The sequence below is a fragment of the Neolamprologus multifasciatus genome, chromosome 11, assembly GCF_963576455.1.
Source record: "Neolamprologus multifasciatus chromosome 11, fNeoMul1.2, whole genome shotgun sequence".
NCBI classification, from domain to species: Eukaryota; Metazoa; Chordata; class Actinopteri; order Cichliformes; family Cichlidae; genus Neolamprologus; species Neolamprologus multifasciatus.
The window spans coordinates 20,968,351-20,990,417 of NC_140449.1; the positions used below are offsets into that span (position 1 = coordinate 20,968,351).

The window sequence follows — 22,067 nt, forward strand, 5'->3', positions numbered from 1 at the left end:
CGCTTTCATCTGAGTTGTGATCTAATCTTCAGGCCTCCAGAGCACAAAACAACTGTGCCATTAAACACACGTTTATGTTCATTAAAATCTTATTAATACACATAAAGCTAAGAAGGTCTTTTCAGCTGATTTTGCTGTGGTTCCACAAAGAGAGCAGGCCATAGTGAAAACATGGGGACCATGTAATCTCCTCTAATTTACTGGTACTACCAGTATCAGTACTGATATCAGTCATGACTCTTAAACAAATCATAGGTGTCATATGTTGTCACTGCAGTCTGCAGGAATGATCTATGTCATGTGCAGCTGGTCACGTGTACGGTATGCTGAAAGGCAGTTTAGTTTTTTCATAATCTGTTGGATTGCACCCTCGTCATGATCTCGTCAGCACGTTTGAGTTTAACACATAAGGTCCAGGAAGCAGGTTTGTGTCTCCAGCAGGAATCAACCCAGTGCCCTTCTGCTTACTAAGCAACCATGTTAACCACTACAATCCAGAGACACCCCCAGCTTTAAGTGTTTTACTGGTGTAGCGTTTTGCATCATGAACACACACATTACTCTTTTTTCTGATATGTTACTTCATTTAAGAAAAATGCCTAACTAAGTTTGTTACATGTCAGTATCAAATATCAAAAGTGCCTCTTCAGTCTTTTCATTTTTTTCACTGCAGATGTGAAAGCACCCTCCACCTCAGGTAGGAAAGGCAGAGGAAACAAAATTAGACAGCCTTGTCTCACAGCTGTCATTTTCCAGCTCTGTCAGGTTGTATCACATGAATATGACACGTGGCTCTGCTGCACCATGAACAGTTTTGTCCTGGCCCACTGCTCTATCTCATGATTTCAGATAAAACACACAATGGCCATGACATTTTGGGTTAGGCATTCACTTTTTATGGTTAGGGTTAAGGTTAATGAATAGGGAAAACTTTATGTCAAGCAGCTTCCTCAAACTTCCACAGCTCTCAACTCTTCTTACTTGATCACATGCAATCATGCAAAACCACTTTGTGAGCCAGATATTAACACGCAGTCATATGTAATCAAGAATCGGCAAGTTTGACATTCAGGTGTTTTAATGTGGTGTCCATGTTGACAAGTTAGCTGAAAACAAACACATAAAGAGGACGTATAGCACCCAAACCCTCGATGGAATAACTAAATGCACATAAATAAAACTGATTTACAACAAAATCTGCTGATTTCAGTTCAGAGCCAGAAATGTTCAGATATCGTGTATTTTATACAAATAAAACCTGCTTCAACTCTCGTGTGCGTTGTTATCAAATTTTCTTCAATTCTTAGGTTTTAGTGAAAAATAAAATAATTTTAATTAAGATTATTAATGTGCCAAGTGACGTGTGCTTACAGTTCAAAGAACAAAGTGAACGAGATAAAATACCACCCCACTGTGATAAAAACAACAGAATGTTTATCCCCCAAAGTATTTACATGAGTCGGTCATATATTCCAGCCATGCATGAGCCATACCTGAAAAAAAAAAAACCCAGCAAAACTGCATATTTACACCAACTGCTCCCTGTGCAAACTGAGGAAATGTCATACGCCAGACAGAAATGGTCCGGGCAGCAGGTGGCTTCTCCTGTGTCCAAGTCCCTTCGCTTTTTTTATAAGCTGCTCCTTCCTCTTCTTTTAGCGTTTTGTAAATGATAAAGTAAAAACATGTTGCTTCCTCTCCCCTGAGGAGATGTGGATCAGCAATAAACTCACTGATGAGAGGGACAGTGTTTGATGTTGCTGTGAGCTAGGGCACACTCTGAGGTGACAGCAAGGACTCTTCTTTCTTTTCTGCTTCTGAAGTCGAGTTCATAGCCATGTCTTGTTTTTCCTCTTTTTCCTTCTCTGAATCCTTTGTCCTGAAATGTCAAAGCGAAGAATTATCCCCACTGATTAATCGCACATACTTCAAAACTTCTCAGATAGTTTTTTTTTTTTAAATGTCAGTGTAGTTTATCCACAAGAGGTCGCTCCTTGTCCAAAAATACAGCTCAGCCCCGGTAAGGCTCCATTATATGATTAAAAAACAAAAAAAGAAAACTAAAAATGATCAAACACGGGTGTTTTAGGAACCTATGAGGGCAGGGGATAAATTAGTAGAGTCAAGAGAAAATAAACTAGCAGAGGGGGACATGTAACAAAGGATGCCCACTGGATTTACTGTGTCACTGTCACGTTGCAGTACAGCAAGAGTACATTTTTTTCATCACATATTTTGGATATACTAATGACATTTTGCTTTAAATGTATATAAATATCCTTCTATTCCTATCCATTTTTTCCACTTGAATTCAGGGTCACAGGGAGGAGCTGGAGCCTATTGCAGCTGCCATAGGGAAAGAGGTGGAGTGAACAAGCCCCCATTCATATAAATGTCCTGGCAGTTCATTCAGTTGTCGTAACAGAAGCGTTAAGAATCTGTGGATATATATCCTGTCTTTCAGGTTGGTCGTGTCATATCAACTGCCATGTAATACTTTAAAACACATTCATAGAGTTGAAAAGTTATGGTATAAAAATGTATTCTCTTTTTATTTCATTTCCTTCCAGCTTTACTCTGTTTGGGAAACATTAAACATGTGATCTAATCCAACACAGAAGCTGTGTCAGGTTACTGAAGCAGGTGGGGTTGACAAAATACTATTAACACCTTTCAGTAAAATGCATTTCAGTTCAGTTCAGGTTTATTTATAAAGTATCAGATCACAACAATAGTTGCCTCATGGCGATTTATATATCGTAAGGTAAGGAGCCTGCCATAATGCAGAGAAAAATCCCAATAATCAACTCGCTATGAGCAAATATTTTGGCAACAGTGGGACGTAAAAAACTTCCCTCAACAGGAAGAAGCTCAGGCAGAACCAGGCTCAGGCATCTGCTGTGACCAGAGTCTGGTGCATTACTTTGAGCCACAACAGATGTGATAATAAAGTGGAAAGAAAATGTTAATAAAATGTAATGCATTCAAGATTCATTAAAGTCACTAATGTGAAATTCTTATACTGTTGTACTGGATTATATCAAATTTTCAAATCATAAATTGACAATAAACTTTTTTTCTTTTGTAAATATCGAGAACACGGACATCATCAGATTCCTTGCTTATCTCACGTTTAATAAGCAGCTCTTTTTGCTTCTGAGTGTGTTGTAGAAACACTACTTGGCACAAGAAAAGGAGTCCTTTGAAAGCAAAGAGGCAGATTTTAAATTGACCTTCAGTTACTTCTATTCGGTCTACTTATAAGGCCAGGATTACACTCCCTTGTAGATGTACACAAAGACAGCTGCAACTTCATGGAATGCATAATTGTTTTTATAATACAACTTAGTTTGCTTGAAATCTGGTCCAGTCTAGAAAAACATGCACAGTTGGTCCCCTTATAGCTTCTGTGCAGAAATGTCAGTGCATTTAGAAGAAATCAGAGGTTGTGTCACCAGAAAGCCTTGATGTGCCATTCAGACTCTAGTGGATCCTTGTGTTCTCACGTTGTTACACTGGTTTAAAACACAAGAGTATTTAAAAATGGAAAGCTATCAACTTTTTGCAAGAGTGGCGAATGATGAAAAGTTTGCTGTTGCCACTTTAAATCAGCTAAACTTTAGCCAATAGAGACAGATATTCATATGCCTTCCCATGTAAATTTACAGTTTAAGAGACAGTCTAACACAGTCACATATGTATCCAGTGAGCATTGAGCACATTAGAAGACAGAGGACAGAACTCTAACACCTAAAACGTTAGGATTAAGGACTACTCTTCTTACTAATGACAGATGTTTAAGAAATTCTAACTGTACTCTGGAGGCTTTCTTGGACGTTAAAATGTCTCACAGTCTTTAGTAGGTACTCTAAGAATGTCTAACTTATGAGGATAAGTTATTGTGAATAGGTGGTTAAAAAAAGAATAAACTACGTCTGAGAGGTTGAAATTAAAGTTTTGAGGTCAGGGGTCATAATTTTGAACAGTGACCTTGGTATAGGAGCAGGCCGGTTATTGTGCAGGACATCCCAGCTAGAGGTAGAGCTGTCACAAGATCAAAAGATGGAATCACATGACAGGAACAGAAGAACAAAACAGAGAGTTAACATTTCAAAGAGGCTGTATGCAAATGTTTTCTTCCCACTGTGCTCTCGTTAGTCTGAGGGACCGGAGATGAGATTTTAATGTAAAGTTTAAAGCAGATTAACAAAATTAAAGCTGATGGTTTCCCAAACTCCTCGAGGGATCTAATGGTAAATGGCCTGTATTTGTATATCGCTTTAATAATCCATTTTGGGAAGTGCTGAAGAAAGCAGTGAAGATGTTAGCTCTTTCCCCCATGAAGACAACATTTGACGACCTCCCCTGTACCATCGTTGATGAGGTTTGACACCTGAGTGTATATTATTTATATACACCCCCCCTCACCACCACCACCAACACAAACACCCAGTCATTCTGGAAGAAAGGCCTCAAATATGACAGAAACTGTTCAGCACAAAAAAGAGAGACAGTGTTTACATATAGTAGGCATCCAAGAGGAAAAGAGTTAAATCGCTCGGGCATGGGAATAGCTCATACTTTCATTAATCAGTGGTAATCATGAGAGAAGGCAGCGAATTATGAAATAGGCATGTTATTGCAGCAGAGGTCAAAGGATCGGATTATTCCCAGCACTGATCTTAGTGCTAATTTAATCTTTTCATTTCTTTCTTTACATTTCTATTACAGCCCAACCAACACTGGTAATGGTAAAAATTATCATATTTAAGTTAAAACCATCTGATATTGTAACTATATTCACTGAGCTCAGAGCGCTGATCTCAACAGGAAGCTGCACTCTATGTTGGGTTGTATTGGATCACACTGAGGTGTGCCTGTAATTTTTAATCCTTTCGAGGCTTCAACCATTAAAATATCAATCTTTTATAAACAGTCTGTTGTGCATACTGATATATTGTGTTTCTAACGGAAATTTTACATTTTACTCCATGCCAGTGTATTCGTTGGACTCTAATTTATGTCTGCTTGTCAGCATACTGTAATTAATGATTTATATGTAGATTACTATGAGATCACCATTGTTTTCATTCACAGGGATCGAAAACAGAATGAATATGTCTATAAGCCGATCCACGATCTGTGCTGACACCACAGTCAGTGCTAGCCAAAAGCTCTGTCAGTATTCAGGTCAGGTAAAGCACCTGTTTACCACGACTGCTTCAAATTGGAGGAGTTTAAAAAATCTGCCAAGAGAAAGGAGTTGGAGTGAGGCGATCCCCCCCCAAAGTTTCTACAGGTAAACAGTAAAGTTAAACCAAAAAGAAAAACAGAAAGACCACAATGTGCTTTTGAAAGAGTGGAAAGAAAAAACAGCAACGAGACTATGGAAATGACGAAGCAATGCAGTAAAAACCTCTTACCGTATTGTCTTCACGATGAAGCGAACGATAACCGCCAGGCCTACACAGCCACACATCACTCCTATCACTATGGCTGTTACTTCTCCTGCAGGGATGACCACAGAGAGAAACAGGAAAGCAATAAAAAGTGAACAGAAATACAGAAATAAAGCAATTCAGCGAATTAAAAAAGCAATTCTACAAAAAGTGACAGCAAAGATATGCATGGAAATAACTGCTAGTCTTACCAGACGAGAGCTCCTTCCCCGATTCTACAAAATACAGAATAAATAATCATTTTGTTATTTTTCGTCTCACACGGAGCAACCAATCGGTTTATCTCAACAGTATCTGCTGTTCAACTCGTAGTGTTATGAAATGTTATGTCCACTCAGTCTTGCTGCCTTTTTCAAGAGTGCTGATATCACAGGCTTTCCAGTTCAGCCACTCATTACAATGAGCATTTTACACAAATTCTTTCTCCTTTGTTTTTGTCTGCCACTCTGTCTCTCTCTTTCACTTCTCTCTCTGTCTCTTTTTCCTCTTCCCTTTTCTCTTGCGATTACAATGGAGACAGTGTTCAGTTTCTAAAAAAAATCCTTTTTTCCAATAAGCTTGCAAAGAAACACTTTTTCCTTTTCCATCACTTCCCCTTATTCTCTCTCTTTTTCTCTTTAATCATGCCATCCTAAGGTTATTGTCTCTCAAATAAAGTCACCGGCAATCATTAGTATTCCCACATTTCTCCTCACTTTTCACGCTTTAAATACATTGTACTAATTGCTTGCTTTGCTCTACATGGTCACCCACTGACTTTATTGTACTCATTGTTCTTTGTATCACGAGCAGCAGATTGGCATTACAATCACCCAGTGTAGAAGGGCTAAAGTGGGGTAACACTTCAAAGCAGACTGGCTGCGACCTGTCCCAAATCTGATTTCTTCAGTCTGAAAGGCTAAAAAGAATATTCTGCTAATATTCTAAACTAACCAAGTACCATTTTTCGAAGTGCTTATATGCAAATATGTGACTTCCTGTGCACCACAGCAACATGAAAGAGAGAATTTCATGTCTCTTTAATTATCTGGTTGTAGTTACTCTGTCTGACCTGCAGAAAAGGAGGTGAAGATGACTCTGTGGTTGAGTGGCTGTGTTGCACGGTAGTTGTCCTGCAGCAGCATCCTGTCTGGTTCTTCAGCTTTACTGGAGTAAAGGATTTTCTCCAACTTCAGCAGCTGAAGTGGAGAGATAAAAAGGAGAAGAAGAGCAGTTACACTGAGTTCTAGACTGCACGTGGAAAGCAAGTTTATATCCTTCTGGTAGAATAAAAGCTGTCAGTTATAGTGTAGTGCTAAAAGTTAAGTCAAAGTCACAAAAACATTCCAAGTTTACACTTTCTGTTACAAATAAAGAAAATATAACACTGCTGGAGTAGGACAGGATTTTTTGGATCATATGCAGACAGCTCCTCGGCCAGTATTTAGTGCTGATATGTCTGCCTGGGACATGCTGGGTTGATGTTCTCATCAGAGGCAGATACAACCAATGAGCATTGCACAGCTGCAGGATGCACTCATCACATCCACAGGAAGCCATAACATGTCTAAACAGGTAAATATGTTGTTGGTAAGATAATGTTTTGTTATCTTAAAGGGATAATAAGTTCTGTGAGATATGTTTTTACATACATTTATCATGATAAAAAAAATAATACATTTCACTTTGATTTTAAAGTAAAAATAGGATTAATGTTGTACTCAATATGCTCAATCGACCTGTTTCATATTAGTGAGGAAAAACATCACTAGCTGAGCACGATAAGAAAAAATGAGGCATGTTTGTTCTCTTTTTGCACTGTTTAGAGATTAGAGATTTTAGATGTGCAGACCTGGGCTACTGAGATTTGAACCCTTTTATGGAAAAGGGTCCAGATAACACTCTGGTGGCACGGCGGTGTTGTCAGGGAGCCGTTGTATCGATAGTATCGCCCAAGATCCTCAGGAAGCAAAGACTGCACGTCAAAGGCTGGGATGAACGCTTTCTGGTCTGATTATGGATGAAAGGAGAAGAAGAAATGTGTAAATACCCAAAACAACACGTTTTTTTTATCCTCTTAAAACTTAACTGCTTAAACATTTTGTTACAGTGACAAGCAGAGCTGAAAAGAACTGATTTATGTTTAATTACTGGAAATTATTAAATAGTGAGATCACTTAAAAGAACACAAACACTGTAAATGATTAAATGTAAAGAAACTGTGAAACAATGACGTGGTTTAAAAAAATTTGTAGGAGGATCCAGCTGAAAATGGACCCCAGCCTAAAACCTGTCTCACATGTCAATACTGTGGTTGAGTCCACCTGCTCTCATTCGAGGCGGTTGTCAAAAATTAAGCCCATCCTATCTAGATGCCACCTAAAGACACTGATCCATGCATTTATCACCTCTCGCCTGGATTTCTGAAATCCTCTTTGGATTGGAATTAGCCCGGCCTCCCTCTCACGTCTACAGCTGGTACAAAATGCTGCTGCACAATTTTTAACTGGTACAAGCAAACAAGAGCATATAATCACAGTTTTAGCATCCCTTCACTGACTTCCAGTTAAGGTTCAATCCATTGTAAAATTATTTTATTTGTTTTTAAGTCTCTTAATGGTCTTGCCCCTTGTTGTTTGTCTGAGCTGCTTCACCCTTACATGCTATCATGTGTTCTTAGATCAGCTAGCCAGGTGTTTTTGACTCTCCCGAAGACATTTTATAAATCCAGAGGAGACAGAGCCTTTGCAGCTTTTGCTCCTAAAATGTGGAATGAGCTATAGCTGGAGGCCAGGCAGGATCCATCTCTCGCTGTTTTTAAAAACACACCTTTTCTCCACGGCTTTGACCCAGTGTCAGTTTCTGTCTTAAACTTTTACGCTTTGTATGCACCTGTACTATTTCTAATGTTCTTCAGCTCCTATGTATTAACTTATAGCTGATTTATTGTTTTATTTTTGTTCTCGTATTTTTTGTAAAGCCCTTTGGTTAGCTGTTTTCTTGTTTTAAAGTGCTATAGCAATAAAGTGGAAGTGGAAGAAGACTTACCTGCATGCCTGATGCGACTCAGATAGTTGAGGATGTTGTTAAACGCCGGGTTTGTCTCCTCACCTGTCTGGGAAAAGTCGGGCTTAAATGATCACTAAAATGCTCAAAATATTCCAGCTAATGAGTGCAAGATTTACACCTTTTACCTTTTTATGATTATATGGATAGCTGCTGTGTGACAAAATTGTTTCATTACCACAATGAGAATTCCTAAAACAGCCAAACCGTCTTTCTGGGTCATCGCTGCAGACATGTTTGGGTAGAGCTCAGAGTTGTAGTGCACCACATGGAGCTGGAGGGAGTAGGAGGACACGCAGTATTTTTAAAAATTCACTCTGACAAGGAAGAAGGCGGCAAAGAGAGGCTTGGGTTTAAAACTGACAGACAGAAAAAGCTGGATGCAAACTCAGTCCTGAGAAGCACTGAAATGTCTCATCATGCTGTAAAAGCCCAAATGCCAAGTTCATTTTTTAAAAATGATAATTGGCCTTTTCTATGAGGTGTATCTATATTCAGCTCACCTTCATCCTTACTCCACTCTTTTACCTTCTTTCTTCTACCTTGTTCACTCTTTCCAAATTTTATTCAGTCAACTACTCGTGTCTTTCCCTCTTTTAAATTCTATATTTTTTATTTTTTTAAATTAACAGTAAATCAACACAAATGTTTCTTGGATGTCATTTCCCCCGTTAGCCTCTCGTCAGTGGGCTGTTTCATTATCACAGTAAACCAAAATTAAATCAACAAAAAAAGTGACACAAAGATTTAAATATAGAATATAAGAAGATCTTTAAATATACCAATGCAATTCCAAAAATAAATAATTGTATTTGTTAAAATAACATTTATCTTTATAGGAGGGTATATTATATATTTGTTATTAATATGTTATATTTAAATAAGTATTTATATAATCTCAATCATCACTAAAAAATGAAAAACACAATCAAAAATAGTTTATCCGAGAATATAAAAAGTCTCTCATTTAATTGTGTCCATTTTTAGTTAAATGCTTACTGCATTTACTGCATGTGCCAAAGATAAATAGATACATTTTTAAAAAGAGAGTTGGTTTTTTTTCCACTTTTGATAGAAAAATAACTGAATTGACTGCTAATTCTCAAAGTGTTTTTCTATCAATCTTTGTCTGTTTTTTGACTATTACTTAATTAAAAAGTAATAGTTATAACACAGCCGTTTTACAAAGTAGTTTTATGCACACAAGATTTCTTTGTGACTATTTCCAGCTGCAAATTCACACATTTACTGCTGTAATTGTTGATACATATTGTGTGTAGTCACATATTTGTAACAGTCTGGGGAAAAGAACCCTAACAACCAAGAAATCTGCCTGCCGTCATGCTGCCACAGAATTTGGTGTGACATGCACATTGCTTAATTGTGCAGGACACACATGTAATGGCAGATTCTAAGAAAACCTTTTTACACAAGTATATACACATACATGTTAAATCAACTAAAATAAATTCATTTATAAATGAATGAATAAACATCTTTATACTGGTCCTTGTTGTTTATTTGTTCATTTATTTATTATTATTATTTTTATATTACAAATCTGTTTAGTCCATGCTATGTTAAGTGACACATCATGTATTGTGGGTGAGTTTCATATTTACTTTAACTGTATGTGTGTGGTTACTATAGTTAACAGTCAGATGTGTTTAAATGTACCTCTGCATCTGCACTCAGTCCGTTAATGGTGTGTTCACTGCCTCCGAGACTTGGGCCGTCATTGCCCCAGTGGAGGTGCATTTGTATGGCTGTAAAGAACCACGGCAGCCCCCCAAGTCCCATCCATTCTGGCAGTTCAATCACCACTGATGGAGAAATAAACAACACTGGTGACTTGTTTCTAGGGAAGCGTATAATGAGAATCTACAATTTTAAAAGTGGATATAAAAATAGAAAGTTGCAAGTCATCTCTCATTAATCTCCTAAAGTAATTAATGAGCTATAAGGGTTTGCTGACCACATCTGACTCCAGTATAAACAGGCAGACCGTAAAACTGGAACGGGAAATAAGCTGGCTGCCAAAGTTACCTGTGTGTCCGTTATTGTACATAGTGAAGGGTTGGTTGCCGTGCTGGCTATAGCCCAGCGGAGTCACAGGGATCAAACTGGGGTCGTATTTAGTCTGGGTGGTTATCACATCAACTGGAGACTGTGAGGTACCACCACAATCCGGGAAATACTCTGACCACTCACTCTGGCCGACTAAGCCTTTGACAGAGGAAAGATGGTTACACTGATGTCATTCAATCACACAGCTCACTGGCTCAGTGAAAAGCTTCTATTGATGTATCTCTAATTATGAAGAACAATTATTCCTCTATGTGCTCTTTAGGTTCACAGGCTCGTGGCAAAAACATGCACACATCCAAATATTTATGTGCCGTTGATAAAAGCCACCACTGCTGACAGTGCAGGACAATCCTGAACCAGTTTTGTTAAAACAGTCTAAATAACTGAAAACTGTTTGTTCAGAGAAACATTTCTATTTCTACTGTATTGAATTAACTCTACTGTCAAACACTTTTTAAAAAAAAAAAGGCTGAAAAAATACAAACATGCAGGGAAATGGATCTAAACAAAGAAAAGAAATCAGCACAGCATTAATTTTTATTAACCAGAGCAGTGGATCAACTGCTTAATCAATGTTGGTTGTCACCTGAGAGGATATATTCTAACCCAACTTTGAATGTCTGGTAATATTTATTTGTCCTAATATATTTATTTGTCACTCGTTTAACATTACATAGTTGTTTAATTAACACGAATAATAGTAGCGCAGTTTCTTTTTTCTTATTTTGCATGACCACATTAACCATGTTGGGCTCTTATTGTCAGACTCCTCATAAATCAGTGTGGGCATGATCTCATATTGAATGAGGAATGAGTGAGGAGTTGGAAAGACTTGTTTTTAGTTTTTTGGACACTTAGACTTTTACTTTGTGTGTGTTTCTTAATGTTAGTGTTGGTTCTTGTAGCATGAATAATGTTATTCTAGTGATGCTAGTGCCTCGTAAGGCTCAAATTGATCAAAACATATTAATACAAAGGTTACTGAGGGGCTACTCTGTTTATTACTTAGTAGATTTAAACATTAAAAAACACAAAAGCAGTAATATGTGTTTTCTGATTACTAATGAAGACCTGATATGTTTTGATGATATTTGCTACTAAACAGCTAGTTAATGCAGATATCTGTGGTCAAAGAGACACAAAACATAAATAAACCATGTACAATAGATGTGCAATGATAGATAAGATTATAAAATTACTTCTAATTTAACAAAGGGCATTATGATTGTTGATGAGAGTCCACTTTTTCATAAAAAATCAGTGCTTTTTTAAAAACCTAAATACTATATTTGTACCATGAGTAAATTCCTACAGCTATGTAAAAAAAAAGATTAAAATTGCTTTTTTATATAAAATGTGATGCTTAATTTTGGATGGTTAACACAGATGATGGTAAATTCTGGAAAAACCATTGTTGTGGCACTGATAATTACTGACTTGATTATTGAATGACAATATCAGTATTTTATATAATTATAACCTGATGAGCATGAAAAACAAAGTATTAGTGTGTACAGAAATTATATTTTTCTGTACATTTTTATAATAATCTGTACAAGATTCAGATATTTTTGCTGGCTTCCATAGGAAATTACTATGAAATGTCGGTCCCCTGCTCACATAATATCTAATATGTAATATCTGTTAATGTATAAAAGATTAAAGAGTATTAAGATTAATTATTTTTAAAGAATTTAATGGAAAGATGGACAGAGATACGCTGAGAAAGAAACTGAGGGAGAGGAGGGTAGTTGAGGCCTGGGTTCACTGAATTAAAAAGAGACTGGTCTATTCTATTGCACGATAAAAGAAACTTAGAAAAGAAGAAAGAGAAAGAGCGACATGTGAGTCAAAGAACCTGAATTTCAATTGCAAAGCGAGGAATGCTTTAGAAAACAGGCACACCACTGACACCTTTTACACACAAAAATGCGAGGACTGTCATGTTATTTGCAGCTGTAGGTTCACTGATTCTGTGTTTAAAAGCACATTATACCTCTGCAAAACCAACACTTCCCCCGCATAGACACAGTAAATTCAGAAGGCTTTGTTTCCACTCAAACACACAGAAATTGAGGAATTGAGGAGGGGACTTGACATTAATTATGTAAACGCATACCACATGTCCACTCACACTGCTTTCTCCATATCTCAATGTAACCCCCACCTTGCCCTCTCTAATATGCCCACTGCCCCTCACTAGCTACTCTTCACAGCAAAGAACTTCAAAGTCTCGCAGCCCCCTAACTGGTTGTCATGGAGGTCTCCATGGTGACTGGAGGCGAAAATTATGACCCCCAAGCACCCACCCTACCTCTCAAAGCATGCTACAACTGGCCTGAATGTAGCTAAAAACAAAGACACATTGAGAGGCATGATGAGGAGATCACCGACTTTCCCTTAAATGTCTCTAAACTCCTGTGAAGACAAATCTCTGACATCAAGTGATTCTCCACTTCACAACCTTGTGCTTAATAAAACTGATTTTCTGCATTAGTAAACACACCGCCGTATGTACTGCAACACAATCTTACAGTCGTCTGCCTCTATATCCAGTATAATAAGACCTAAACACACATGTATATACACCATCTGCCTCCTGGTACAGACTCTAAAGTTTGCTGTGTATTCTGCATGTACTGTATATCAGTGCTGCTCTCCTGAATACATGCAAAGGGTGCTAATCTGTGCACCCCATTCATTCCCACAATGTCTTTGTCTGCAGCATAGGCAGCCAGTGTGCCTCAACAACACAATAAACACATAGGATATTGTGCGCTGCAACAATACACTGTGCGATTTGCTTTGCTTTAGCTTCATCCCGTCCCATCTCCCTCGCTCTGTCCAACACACTCATCTTCGTGCACCTGCCTCTCTCCCAGTCAGCCTCTCTCTCAGGCTATTTCTAGCTTTCTTCCTTTCAACCGGCCTCCACCCACCCCTTCATCATCTCTGTGTGGCTGCTGCCCTCATGCCAGTTTGCTGAACTGTAACTAATACAGAGAAGGGGAAAAACAGAGGGAGAAAGGGTGGAAGATATGGGAGGGGAAGACCTAAATCCTACCCCAGTTACAGAAGCTTTTACCAGAATTTTAACATTTTCGAGATCCAGATTTAACATGTGCAGCCAAGCAGGTGAAAACCCTGCTTAGTTGTTTCATGCAAAACTTGTGCAAGTCTTTGATGTCATCAGATTATATTGCGTAGTGGATTACACATTAAACTGGACGAAATGTCTCTATTTGTTTTCAGGTCATTACAAAACTGACTTCAGGACTTTGCTCCTTATTTTTAAAGTGCTAAAAAAACAAACAAAAACAAACAAACAATTGCCCCAGATATCTAACATACTCTAACCATAAATCTAGACAATGTTATGCTAACTATCACTCAATAAAATAATCTGTTTTTTAATGAGCCACATTGGGAACTTGAACTTACCAGAGTAAGTCCAGGTGATTTCCTCTGAAAAAAACAAAAACAAACAAAAGAGAAAAAATTCCTGAAATTTCTGTTTTGGTTAAACCAAATTTAAAAATTCACTTTGAAAAAAGAAAAGGCAGAGGATAAAAGATAAAAGATAGATCAGGAAATTACTACTTTTCTTCTACTAAGGCTCAAACTGGAAAACCCAAACCATCAAATACCAGAATCAAAGCCAAAAATCTCACATGATGCCTGTTATTATGTTATTTTTCACCTTACCAGCAGCAAGGGCAGGCGTCCACTGGAAAAACAGAAGTATTAGCAGCATAAAAAGACCCAAAGTGTCCATGTTATCCCGCTTTGCCCATACACAGAAGTGAATAAGAGCAGACTGAGAGATGAGGAACGAGCGAGAGAGAGAGAGAGAAAGAGAGGAGAGAAAGTGACGGGCTCCAGCAATCCCACCTGCCACAGCTCTGTTTAACAGCCAGAGTGTTGATGTCACATGCTGAATCCATTCAGGCACACAGTGCACTGGTCTCAGCAAGAGAGAGATGGACAGAAAGTATGAAAGAAGGCAAAACGGGAAAATCAGGGGCGAGACGAGGTCCGGTTTAGGGATCAGTTAGTGAGAATTCATTCAGAGTTGGAGGTGGAAAAAGACAAAAAGACAGGATCGAGGAAATTGGGTAAAAAATAAAACGAAAGAATGAAAGATCTAACTGATTAGGGAAGAGGAGAAATGGAAATGTGTGAAGGAAAAAAAGATGTCTGCTGTTTTAAACATAAGGTTTTTTTTGGTAGGTAGAACTTCTGTGAGTTGAATTTGAGTCATTTAACCACACCTTCTGCATGCATGCTTGTGTATGAACTAGTATTTTATTCTACGTCACATACAGAGGCAATTTAGACTCAACAGTTAGCTGAACACGCATGTCTGTGGAGCTCCTTGTTGATGCAGAAGAACTTCCTCTGGTGTCATTAGGCAAGATGAAAACTCTTTGAACAGCTGATTTGAACATGTAAAATTCACCAGAGGCCTGATAATCACGTTTCTACTTAGCACATCTAACCAAACATTAAACTGGTCTTACTACTGAAACTTGTGAAGATTCTGATGCATTTAGTTACTGAACCTTAATCAATAGTGTGAATTTTTTTTTTTTTATGATGAAACTTTTATTTATCTGTTATAGCGTGACTGTCTTTTGCAAAAAATACCCTGCCTAATGCAGGACAATCAACAGTGTTTCCACAGACACACAGACACAAATACACACTGTGAAAATATAGATTAAAAATATACAAATTGTACGAGATAAAGTCCAAAAATGACCAAAAAGAATAAGCTTCAAGGCCCAAAATATCAAAGTAAGACCTAATTGTAAACTACACCCACCCCCAGATGTACTAGGATAAAAACAAGAAACCACAAATATTTTAGAAATCTGTCAAAAACGTGTTTAAAAGTAAAATTGATTTTATTGTTGTTGTTATTGTTATTAGTAGTAGTATTTATTGTTAGTATTTAGTTAGTTTATTTATTTATTAGGCAAATAAGAAAACCGAATTCACGGTTTCATACCCAAATTTGAGCCGGCACACTGGACTTCTCTGAGAAATTAGAAATGAATCAAGCATAACTTTCAACCATTTCAACTACAAGTTAAACTGGGTGGTAATCGTAATAATTTTTTAAACAATGCACATGTCTGAAGTAATTTCTTCCAGATCATTTCAAATCACATTAAATTTATTCGACAGCAGATTCCAAGGAATGCACAGCAAATTTGAAATCCCTTTTTCCAAATTTCCCAAACTCTTCAGACAGACAAAAGGAGGGCCAAAGATGACACCTTAACAAAACTTTTTCCCCATGCTAAATTTCATGGCATTACAGGGTTAATGATGTTGTGATGATCTATAGGAGGCAAAAGGACAAGAGCTATGCCATTGTTCACAAACTTTATGATCCCACATCAGCTGTAAAACCACATTGTATGAAATGAATGTTGAGCTGCTTTACATTGGGCAAAAATATAGATGACAAGAGGAAAGAAAAATTAAAAAGAAGAAGAAAGGAGAAAAAGGAGGTCATACAGGCAAAGAATAAAGGTGTTTAGTACAGTCAGGAGATGTGGATGAGTGAAAAACAGAAAGCTGAGAAGACAAACAAGCGCTGGTTCTTATACTAGTATTGCTAGTCAACCTTCTTCTATGTTTCGTTTATCAAAAAACCCCAAAAAGGTAAATAAAAGTGCAGTTGTGATTTTATTGCATCACCCCTCCATCTTCTCCCATCCTACAGCTCTGCCTCTCCACCCTCGCTCAGCCTCTCACTCCGCACTCATTCTTTTATCCTCTTCCCTCCTTTCCTCTTTGACTCCAGTCAAAGATTGTCGTCCATCTTTGCTTTTTCCTCAGCTGTGACTGTGTGTGTCAGCAGCCTGCAGGTGTGATCAATTTTCTTGTCTTTGTGACTTTGTTCACATGTGACTGCATGCATGGCTGTGTGGTGTGTATGTGCATGTCATATATGAGGTTTAGCCACAGTCAAATACTTGACTAGAGGTCACCCTCTGTGACCACAGTGTGTCCTTAAAGGCTCCGCAGTTTATTAACAATATGGTAAATGGTGTATGGCCTGTATTTGTATAGCGCTTTACTAGTCCCTAAGGACCCCAAAGCGCTTTACACATCCAGTCATCCACCCATTCACACACACACATTCACACACTGGTGATGGCAAGCTACATTGTAGCCACAGCCACCCTGGGGCGCACTGACAGAGGCGATATGGTGTCAGATTTATGCGTTTTATTGTTTTCTATTATTTTCTATTGTTTTCTTCTTGATTGACTGAATGGCAACAGTAGCACAGTGTTTCTCTGAGCATGAAAAAACATGAAGTTTGATGATTTCTTCATAGAAGAATGCCTGTCACAAACTGAATCAACAACAAATTCATTACAAAACTAAATTACAAACAACGAAAAAACTGGTTCTTTCACCTGCTGCAGCAAAATTATGGAAAGATTACAGATTTTTTTGGTTTGCAAGGCCTCTCTTTGAATTCAATCTACTCTCAACACTGTCAGTTCTTTGGAACTGATACTCTGACTTTTGTTATGAAATAATAATAATAATGCCAGTTTTTTTAATAACTTACTCATGCTTCACTACAAACAATATTTGTTATTGAGGTGCAATTGATGCAAAACTGCTTTGTACTTTTATCAGTCACATCTTGGAGATCATTCACAGTGCAGTTGACATTGGGGGCCATTGATTTTCAAATATTCGTCCAATATATAACCGACAGCTGTTTCCTGTTCTTGGCAGACAGGAGTGGCCTCCACTGTGCTCTTCTGTTGCTGTAGCAGATCTGCTTCAAAGTCAGATGTGTTATGATTTGAGAGATGCGCTCCTGCACACTCCTGCAACCACTCGTGTTTATAACGAGTGATTGACTGAGTTACTGTTGCTGTTCTGCTTAAAATCTTCTGGCCGTTCTTCTCTGACCTCTGACATCAACAAGATATTTTCACCCAGCAAACTGCTGCTCGCTTGATATTTTCTCATTTCAGACCATTCCCAATCCCAGCAGGTCAGCAGTATTTGAAACAATTAGACCAGTAGCTGTGCCACTTTTATTCTCCTTTCTTCTTGATGCTTGGTTTGAACTTGATTAGACTCTACTGACCATGTCTACATGCCTGAATTTGAATTTCTGACCTGTGATTGGTTGATTAGGTATTTGCATTAATGAGTAACAAAGTGGCTGCTGAATGTATGTAGTGTGACTGTAATGAACTATACAGTGGCTGCTGCTATGTTCATGGATTCTACATATTTTCTTTGTCTATTTTCTGATGCATATAGTTTCATGAGTATCATTTTGCTTTTCTCCATTTAAGCAGTTTTGTAAAATTTCAAGTACATTGTTCACATTTCGTTTTTTGTGCCTGAAATGTTTTTACTTTACATTAGGGCTACATTTTTGCTGTACTCCATCCAAAGTCAGTAAGGTGCAGATAAAAGTTAAAAAAAAAAAAAGCCCTTTTGTTCACTGTTTTGTCGTGTTTCATAATAAATGCCACAGCAACCCAATATGTCAGTGGACACACTTTGAGTAGATTGGCTACTTTGAAAAAAATGACCAGTAAAATTTCTTAAACCAGAAACAGACTCAATGTTACTGCAAAGAAAATATATGTACAAAAGCTGTTTATACACAGAGTTATCTCTATGTCCCACATAAAAAGATAACCAAGCTAAAAGCATCCCAGTGCGATCTTTACTTATGTATCCACATTTTGTAACTAAAAAAAAAAGTTTCAAGGCTTGTCTGTGTTTCCATATCTGCCGATCTGGTTACAAGCCCCTAATAAACTTGAAGAGACCACTAAAGGCCTACATGACTGCTTTGTTATGGTCAATAAACTTAACCCCTGGAGGTCTCCTGGATCCATTTCCAAGCATTAACTTCAAGGTTAAGTAATTTATTTGTGGTTCTCTCGTGGATTCTGATTTTAAATAGAAAAACATTTTTTTTAAAAACAAAATACAAAATTCCCATTTCTCATCTGGGGTCTTTCTGACTTTACTGTGTTTCTTCATCACGTTGGTGTAAGTCTCACATCAGGAGTGTCACTGTCACCACATCTCATATCACAGTGTCATCTGTGCAAGTCAGTAAAACAGTCTAAACAATGGATGTCAAACTCCTTTTACAATGAGGGCCACATACAGCCCACTTGGATCTTCAGTGGGGCAGATGAGTGAAACTACTCTTTCTGTCAGTGTAAACATCTTTAATTACACATTTAATCCCTGAGATCTTTTAATATAAGATAAATAAGTGCAGTATCTACAGCAGGTCTTGGTTTATCTTCATGATAAATGTGTAAATGTATGTAATGTAAACTACTATCCTGTAGTTTTAAAAGATCAAGTTTTTGTTGATTGATGAACATTTTCTCTTTTTTTATACTGACATTTTTATATTAGACAGTAAAAAACTGGAACTTTTCCTGTTTATCTTTTAGGTAACTATTTTGGTGTAGTATCTTTATCAGCAGGAAAAGCTGTCAAATTTATAGAAAAATACAAAATTTAATGCAACCCATCATATCAACCTAGCCACCTCTAGTTTTTTCATATCAGTCACTGCCATTTTTAAAAAATCATCCCTTTTTGTTGTAAATCAGTCCTGATACTATGTGCATCAGAAAATAAACAAAGACAAAAATATACTTACAACACAGAAACAATTACTGTATAGTATGACAAAGTCACACTACATATGTGTGTAGGTCATGCTTGCATGTAATAACAGTGTTATAGCATGCACGTGTAACACAAGACTGAGAATATGTGTTTGTAGCTGCTTCGACTGAACCTCTTCTGAGACCGTGTTTATATTTGCTTTCAACTGAAGAGCATATTCACTGCTACCACTGACAGCATTTAACTTCCTTGCTGTTTCATGCATATTTTAAAAACTTGACAAGTGATTTGATTGAAAACACTAATGCAATGCTTCACAGCTTTCATAAGCGAGAGATCTGTATTTCTTTCTGGAAAATAACAATTTGATCAGTTGTGCCATTCAAATGAGAAACACATCAACACAATGACTATCATCTTTAGCAGTGAAGTATGTGTAAAACCAATAGCAGTGTGTACAAATACTATGAGAAAGCCTGATGTGGGTTCTCACTGGTGTGAGATTGATGTGAGAATGGCGTCAAAATGATCAATAAAAACTGTAATTAAAAAAAGATGCTCGGTGTGAACACCAGGGGGAGCCCTATCCATGTGACATATTTTGGGCTTAACGAGCAGAAAATACACCCTAAAAGTAAATGTTATCGTCACTTCTTCCTGCAACACTGGAAAGATCGTTACAATCTTGGAACTGCTCCAAAGATGCCGAATAAGGAAACGTCGACATTTATTTAGGTGAAAAATAGCGAATCACAAAAATAAATAAATAAACTAGTGAAAACAGAAAGACTCAGCCCACGTGAATCAACTGCTTCACTGTGAACCGCAAGCGCCACCAAGTCTCCACGCTCTGATTAGCTGCACAACTACTTTTAAACTGGATATAAATCGCCCTTTAGGGAACAGTTCCCTTTAAAACCTCAGAGTCAATCCAAGCAAGTCTCTTTTGATCTAGATTACATCACATTGTGGATTCAAGGATAAACTTCAAAGATAAAACTGAAAAGGTTACATCACTTACTGCATCAAGCATAGAAACAACAGGATATAGAATTTAATTAATAAAATCACTGATTGCAACTATTTATCCCTTCAGATAAACAAATGCGTGGAAAAAAATCCCACCAGGTCTGCTCATAAGTGTTTGAATTATATGCTATTTATGTTTGTTGTTGTTTTTTTCGTGAAACTCTGATCTGTTCTCTTCCTCGGGTTGTTGACAGCGGTTTGTGTGACTCGTGACTATTGTTTCTAACATCTCTGGCACTGATCTCGCGATTTTAGTTTTCTCCACCTCCGCTGTCTGTCTCTCAGCTCCATCCTTTAACACAGTGCACCGGAGCGCTCAAACGTGAAGCACTTCAGCCAAATTATGCAACACTGGTAACACTTGCCGCTCTCCCATTGGCTGCTGAGTCTTCCACTTGGAGGTGTGGCTAAAGTGCTTCCACCTGCCATTTGCCAAGTCTGTGCCGAGGGCGTGTCTGTCGGTTTCATTCACAAATCTAGCAGCGGAGCGTCTCTTCGACATGTGAAGATCCCTCTGCTTATTCTGTGGCACACATGTCTGCTCCGCAGATGTACGCCTGCAGCCTGAACAGAAGATGGATTCTGACTAGTTCTGAATGAAACTGTAATGTTTGTGGTGACAGCAACAAATATTACTACCATAATGGTGTCCTTTAGCACTTGTGTGATAGTAACATATGAAAAGGAGTCTAGAGAAATCTCCGTGTAAAAGGCACGAGGCTTAAAATAAATGTTGGATGTCGGCGATCTTCGAGCCCTCGGGCAGCAGTTCATTAAAAACAGGTGGGATCCTTTCACAGAAATTACTGCATCAGCTCAGGAACACTTCCACAAATTATTGTCTGTTCACATCCACAAATTTTCTTTTTTTCTTTAAAAAAAACCCCCACATATGGCTTATATGTGACCATAATCCAGAAACACTGCTATCTTCTCTGTGCTAACCCTCATTTAAAATGTACTCAGGCAAGGATGTTGGACAAATCAAAATTTGAAGCTTTGTTTGGAAAAATGAATACAGCATCCCACAACTAAAGAGGAGAGAGAACATCCAGTTCATTATCAGCAGTCAGTCAAAAAATCCTGCATCTCTGATGGTGGGTGCATTGGTGCCAATGGAATTGAGAGCTTGCAAATCTGGAAAGGCACCATCAATGCTGAAAGACATATAAAGGTTTTAGAGCAGCATATACTTCCATCCAGACCACATCTACTCCAGAGAAGGCCTTGCACTTTTCAGCAACATGCTGCATCTATTACAGCAGCGTGACTTTGTAGTAGAAGACTCTAGGTTTTAAACTTGCCTGCCTGCAGTCCTGCCTTCTACAAATAGTCAATACATCATGAAATTAAAAGTACAACAAAGAAGATCCAGGACTTTTTGAGCAGCTAGAATCCTATATCAGACGAGAAAGGGACGTTATTCCTCTCCCAAAAGTCCAAAAACTGGTCTCCTTAGTTCCCAGAGGTTTAAACTCTGTTGTAAACATGGCACCCCATCCCAACTTTTTTGAGACATGTTGCTGCTATCAAATTCAAAATGAGCTGATATTATTCTTGGGTTTAAATATTTGATATGTTTTCTGTGTTCCACTGTGAATAGAACAAGGGTTCATGAGATTTGTGAATCACTGCATCCTGTTTTTATTTACATTTTACTCAGTGTTTTTGAAACTGAAAATACATTGTGAAAGAGTTTGCATGATACTTTGGAACTGATTCAAAAAAGCATGTCTGATTTGCCCAAAGGTGAGTGCACTATCACTGAGGAGCAAATATAGTAGTTCATAA

The 22,067-nt window shown here is 37.8% G+C and overlaps 1 protein-coding gene across 3 annotated transcripts; it reads right to left on the bottom strand.

Annotated features, from left to right (window-relative positions):
* Nucleotides 1–1,060: 1,060 nt before the first annotated feature.
* On the bottom strand, nt 1,061–14,478 carry ca14 (carbonic anhydrase 14). Of its 3 annotated transcripts, XM_085177891.1 has the most exons (13): nt 14,298–14,478; nt 14,034–14,057; nt 10,551–10,730; nt 10,182–10,327; nt 8,683–8,778; nt 8,487–8,553; nt 7,291–7,448; nt 6,511–6,637; nt 5,651–5,674; nt 5,424–5,508; nt 5,205–5,246; nt 3,991–4,044; nt 1,061–1,879 (listed from the first exon to the last, which is right to left on the bottom strand). In XM_085177891.1, the coding sequence occupies exons 1-13, from the start codon at nt 14,365–14,367 to the stop codon at nt 1,768–1,770; spliced, it is 1,185 nt and encodes a 394-aa protein (XP_085034017.1). In that variant the 5' UTR covers nt 14,368–14,478; the 3' UTR covers nt 1,061–1,767. The 3 variants fall into 3 exon arrangements, with proteins under 3 accessions (XP_085034017.1, XP_085034015.1, XP_085034016.1); XM_085177889.1 differs by lacking the exon at nt 5,205–5,246 and having other exon boundaries at nt 14,298–14,454; XM_085177890.1 differs by lacking the exons at nt 3,991–4,044; nt 5,205–5,246 and having other exon boundaries at nt 14,298–14,452.
* Nucleotides 14,479–22,067: the final 7,589 nt, after the last annotated feature.